General features: G+C 37.0%; 2 protein-coding genes across 2 annotated transcripts in view; both read left to right on the top strand.

Moving 5' to 3' along the window:
- Positions 1–2,286, top strand: part of LOC103130630 (oocyte zinc finger protein XlCOF6.1-like) — a 7,805-nt gene extending 5,519 nt beyond the window's left edge. The window contains exons 2-3 of the mRNA XM_007542081.1: positions 916–1,896; positions 1,981–2,286. Coding sequence (XP_007542143.1) covers positions 916–1,896; positions 1,981–2,162 — 1,163 coding nt within the window. The 3' untranslated portion in view covers positions 2,163–2,286. The remainder of the gene's footprint in view (positions 1–915; positions 1,897–1,980) is intronic.
- Positions 2,287–3,743: 1,457 nt separating this feature from the next.
- LOC107834529 (gastrula zinc finger protein XlCGF49.1-like) lies at positions 3,744–5,197 on the top strand. Its single transcript, XM_016666066.1, has 2 exons — positions 3,744–4,747; positions 4,832–5,197. The coding sequence occupies exons 1-2, from the start codon at positions 4,123–4,125 to the stop codon at positions 5,011–5,013; spliced, it is 807 nt and encodes a 268-aa protein (XP_016521552.1). The 5' UTR covers positions 3,744–4,122; the 3' UTR covers positions 5,014–5,197.
- Positions 5,198–5,441: the final 244 nt, after the last annotated feature.

Genomic DNA, 5,441 nt, shown 5'->3' with positions numbered 1-5,441 from the left:
GAAACAGGCTGAAGAACAGCAGCTCCAGCTCTGATCCTGACTGATCTTTCCTCACAAAATTCCCTGTTTTTTAATGCACTTCTCCTCTAACAGCGGTTTCTCATTAGCTCTGTCTCATTAGAAAACAGTATGAAAACATTAGCTGCTACGCTAACAATCAGCAGTTACTTCGGACCAATTTAGCTACATAGGAAATATTTCTTGGTTGTTTAAAAGCGAATTTCTCCCTGCAAAGTCAAGTAATTCTGATCTTTCATCCTTACCTGTGAAAGGTAATGCCAATGAATCCAGTTTGTTTCGTAAAACGGTTGAAACACACAGCACAGGACTTAAGGAGCTCCGATTGCCCTGCTGCCACATAGAAGATGGCGGACACTGTTACGTACGACTCAGCGCTCCATGAGGCGTCTACGTATTCCTGTCTATTTGCTGAACAGGAACTGTTTTAGCTGCTAGCTTGGATGCTACAGAGATTGATAGTTTTGTAGTTCAAGATAAAATGTTGCAGTACAGGTACATTGTGTGTAGCTCTGATGTCGTAAAGATTTATAGGTTTTGTAGCTCATAACAAAATGTCAGCAGGTGCCACGATTTGAGCCTGCTGTCTCTCCAAAATGTTGCAGCACAAACAGATAGTCTCTGAGAATCAGATTATCATTTAAGCCCTGTGACTAAAGATTTTGATCCTAACAATGGTAATAATTATTAAGTCTTATTAATTAACAATAATAATTATTAATTGATATTAGTAATCATTATTACTATTATTTATTTATTTATTGTGTAATTATTACTATTTGTTATTAAATTAGTGTTTATTATTAATAATTATAATTATTATTAATTAATGAACTAAGCATTTAGTTCCTGAATTATTATTTGGCAGTTGATAATCTCTTCATTTCTTCGCATCAGACCTCCAAAAGCCACATGTCTCCATTGAGGAGGAAGCCTTTGCCATCCCACGGGTCTGCAACCAAGAAATGAAATCTAGTCATGGCCAGGTCGAAGCAGAACATCGGCAGATTATAAAAGAGGAGGAACCAGAACCTACAATAACTGAACAATGGGGGGAACCAGAAACTAAATGGACTAAAGAAGTGGAGGACCCAGAATTTCCATTGATAAACAAAGAACAGGAGGAGTCAGATTGTTCTTTGTTTAAACTTGAAAAGCAGGAACCAGACTATTTACTAACTACACAGGACCAGAATGACCTCTACGGCAGTCAGGATGGAGAGCAGCTTGTCCAGAAGCAGTTTGTGGCTTTGATGGAGACTCCTACTCCACAAACTGAGCAGATTTTATTTCAAATCTCTCCTGTAGTTGAGGGCAAAGATCAGGAAGGAAGCAGCTCCACTGTGTCAGAGACTCAGTCTCCTCCTGACACAAAGAAAAGATCTTTCAAATGTGATATTTGTGGAAAATGTTGTAAATATCAGAGTGAGCTGAAAGTACATTACAGAACCCACACTGGTGAGAGGCCTTTTCCATGTCAAACATGTGGAAAAAAATTTTCTCACATTAGTAATTTAAACTTTCACATTAGAATTCATACAGGTGAGAGGCCTTTTTCATGCCAAACTTGTGGAAAAAATTTCACTCACATGAGTACTTTAATTGTTCACAAAAAAATTCACACAGGGGAGAGGCCTTTTTCATGTAAAACATGTGGAAAAAGTTTCAAACGAATTCATCATTTAACTATGCACCAGGTAATTCACACAGGTGAGAGGCCTTTTCCTTGTGAAACGTGTGGAAAATCTTTCGCACGGAGTGCAGATTTGAACATTCACAGGCAAACCCACACAGGTGAGAGACCTTTTTCATGCCAAACGTGTGGAAAAAAATTTTCTCGCATGAACCATTTAAATCTCCACAAAAAACTTCACACAGGTGAGAGGCCTTTTTCTTGTGAAACCTGTGGAAAATCTTTCATACGAAATGCCGCTTTGAATGTTCACAGGCAAACCCACACAGGTGAGAGGCCTTTTTCTTGTGAAACCTGTGGAAAATCTTTCATACGAAATGCCGCTTTGAATGTTCACAGGCAAATCCACACAGGTGAGAAACCTCAATTGTGCCAAATCTGTGGAAAAAGTTTTAATCATGTTGGTAAACTGAAGTTCCACATGAATCAAAAACACAAAAGTGAGAGGTAGTCATTCGACTCTCAGATTTACTGCTAAGATTTAAGCTTGTCTTGGTAATTTTCTCTGTCCAAAATATGTTAAAAAAATAAATGTTCACTAATTTTAATTAGACATAGTTAGAAATGGACGGGAAANTTTTATTAAAGAACATATTTACATTATTCCATAATTTAATGTACATTTAACATTTCAAGACAAGAAACAAATAATTTTCTTGTATTTATTTTTTTATATATTATTGAAAAGTGACTTCATTTATAAATCAGTCATTGTCAAACATTAAACTGCATATTTTTCTTTTTTCCAGAGAAAAAGCATTTATTACAGTATGTCAACTCTGCTATTGATATCAAAGAGTGAAAATCATTCTAACAGAGTAAATTATTTTTATTTCATTACATAAGCTGTATTAATACACTAATACTTCAGATTGGGATATTAAAAAATACACAAGTGAAAGAATAAAACATTTATTTATTATACTGGGAACGCTGGCCATAGGCTTCAGTCTGCTGGTCACACTGGGAGAACTCCAATGACTTCTGAGACGTCCTGGTTCACAGGCTAAAGCCAAGGATAAAAGAGAAATTATCCAAAAGTGTAATAGAAAATACATACATGTTTCCTTCACATTCAGAAATACATTTTCAGCATGTTGGGCTCTGACTCGTAGCATCTTTATAGCTAAATACCGACATGGTGAAGCTGAGCTGGGAAACAGACTGAAGAACAGCAGCTCCAGTTCTGATCCTGACTGATCTTTCCTCACAAAATTCCCTGTTTTTTAATTAACTTCTCGTCTAACAGCGGTTTTTCATCAGCTCTCTCTCATTAGAAAACAGTATGAAAACATTAGCTGCTACGCTAACAATCAGCGGTTACTTCGGGTCAATTTAGATGCAAAGGAAATATTTCTCGGTTGTTTAGAAGCGAATTTCTGGCTGCAAAGTCAAGTAATTCTGATCTTTCATCCTTACCTGTGAAAGGTAATGCCAATGAATCCAGTTTGTTTCGTAAAACCGTTGAAACAGGACTTAAGGAGGTCCCATTGCCCTGCTGCCACATAGAAGATGGCGGACACTGTTGCGTACGACTCAGCACTCCATGAGGCGTCTACATATTCATGTCTATTTGCTGAACAGGAACTGTTTTAGCTGCTAGCTCGGATGCTATAAAGATTGATAGTTTTGTAGTTCAAGAAAAAATGTTGCAGCACAGGTACATTGTGTGTAGCTCTGATGTCGTAAAGATTTATAGGTTTTGTAGCTCATAACAAAATGTCAGCAGGTGCCACGATTTGAGCCTGCTGTCTCTCCAAAATGTTGCAGCACAAACAGTCTCTGAGAATCAGATGATCATTTAAGCCCTGTGACTAAAGATTTTGATCCTAACAATGGTAATAATTATTAAGTCTTATTAATTAACAATAATAATTATTAATTGATATTAGTAATCATTATTACTATTATTTATTTATTTATTGTGTAATTATTACTATTTGTTATTAAATTAGTGTTTATTATTAATAATTATAATTATTAATTAATGAACTAAGCATTTAGCTCCTGAATTATTATTTGGCAGTTGATAATCTCTTCATTTCTTCGCATCAGACCTCCAAAAGCCACATGTCTCCATTGAGGAGGAAGCCTTTGCCATCCCACGGGTCTGCAACCAAGAAAGGAAATCTAGTCAAGGCCAGGTCGAAGCAGAACATCGGCGGATTATAAAAGAGGAGGAACCAGAACCTACAATAACTGAACAATGGGGGGAACCAGAAACTAAATGGACTAAAGAAGTGGAGGACCCAGAATTGCCATTGATAAACAAAGAACAGGAGGAGTCAGATTGTTCTTTGTTTAAACTTGAACAGCAGGAACCAGACTATTTACTAACTACACAGGACCAGAATGACCTCTACGGCAGTCAGGATGGAGAGCAGCTTGTCCAGAAGCAGTTTGTGGCTTTGATGGAGACTCCTACTCCACAAACTGAGCAGATTTTATTTAAAATCTCTCCTGTAGTTGAGGGCAAAGATCAGGAAGGAAGCAGCTCCACTGTGTCAGAGACTCAGTCTCCTCCTGACACAAAGAAAAGATCTTTCAAATGTGATATTTGTGGAAAATGTTGTAAATATCAGAGTGAGCTGAAAGTACATTACAGAACCCACACTGGTGAGAGGCCTTTTCCATGTCAAACATGTGGAAAAAAATTTTCTCACATTAGTAATTTAAATTTTCACATTAGAATTCATACAGGTGAGAGGCCTTTTTCATGCCAAACTTGTGGAAAAAATTTCACTCACATGAGTACTTTAATTGTTCACAAAAAAATTCACACAGGGGAGAGGCCTTTTTCATGTAAAACATGTGGAAAAAGTTTCAAACGAATTCATCATTTAACTATGCACCAGGTAATTCACACAGGTGAGAGGCCTTTTCCTTGTGAAACGTGTGGAAAATCTTTCGCACGGAGTGCAGATTTGAACATTCACAGGCAAACCCACACAGGTGAGAGACCTTTTTCATGCCAAACGTGTGGAAAAAAATTTTCTCGCATGAACCATTTAAATCTCCACAAAAAACTTCACACAGGTGAGAGGCCTTTTTCTTGTGAAACCTGTGGAAAATCTTTCATACGAAATGCCACTTTGAATGTTCACAGAAAAACTCACACAGGTGAGAGGCCTTTTTCTTGTGAAACCTGTGGAAAATCTTTCATACGAAATGCCGCTTTGAATGTTCACAGGCAAACCCACACAGGTCAGAAACCTCTATTGTGCCAAATCTGTGGAAAAAGTTTTAATCATGTTGGTAAACTGAAGTGCCACATGAATCAAAAACACAAAAGTGAGAGGTAGTCATTTGACTGTCAGATTTACTGCTAAGATTAAAACTTGTCTTGGTAATTTTCTCTGTCCAAAATATGTTAAAAAAATAAATGTTCACTAATTTTAATTAGACATAGTTAGAAATGGACGGGAAACTCCATGCAGAAAGCTGGGAATCGAACCCAGAACCTTCTTGCTGCAAGGCAACAGCGCTACCAACTGCACCACTGTGCAGTCCATCATGGAGCCCAGGAATTATTTTTATTTATACTGAATCCGTTTTTACTTGATGAAAATACAGTTTTAATTTGATTTGTAAAAGTTAGTTAGTTGTTTGTAAGAGTTTCAGCCAGAACTGTTTTCATTTCTACAAACAGTAGAAATGTTCTTTGACAATCTTCAAAGCTGTTTCAAAGATAAATGTGAATAATGTTTAGCTCAAAGCCATCAGGTAAGTG

This window comes from Poecilia formosa, unplaced genomic scaffold (assembly GCF_000485575.1).
Source record: "Poecilia formosa unplaced genomic scaffold, Poecilia_formosa-5.1.2 Scaffold653, whole genome shotgun sequence".
NCBI lineage: Eukaryota > Metazoa > Chordata > Actinopteri > Cyprinodontiformes > Poeciliidae > Poecilia > Poecilia formosa.
The sequence above is the reverse complement of the archived record's forward strand: the minus strand, read 5'-3'. Positions and strand labels throughout refer to the sequence as shown.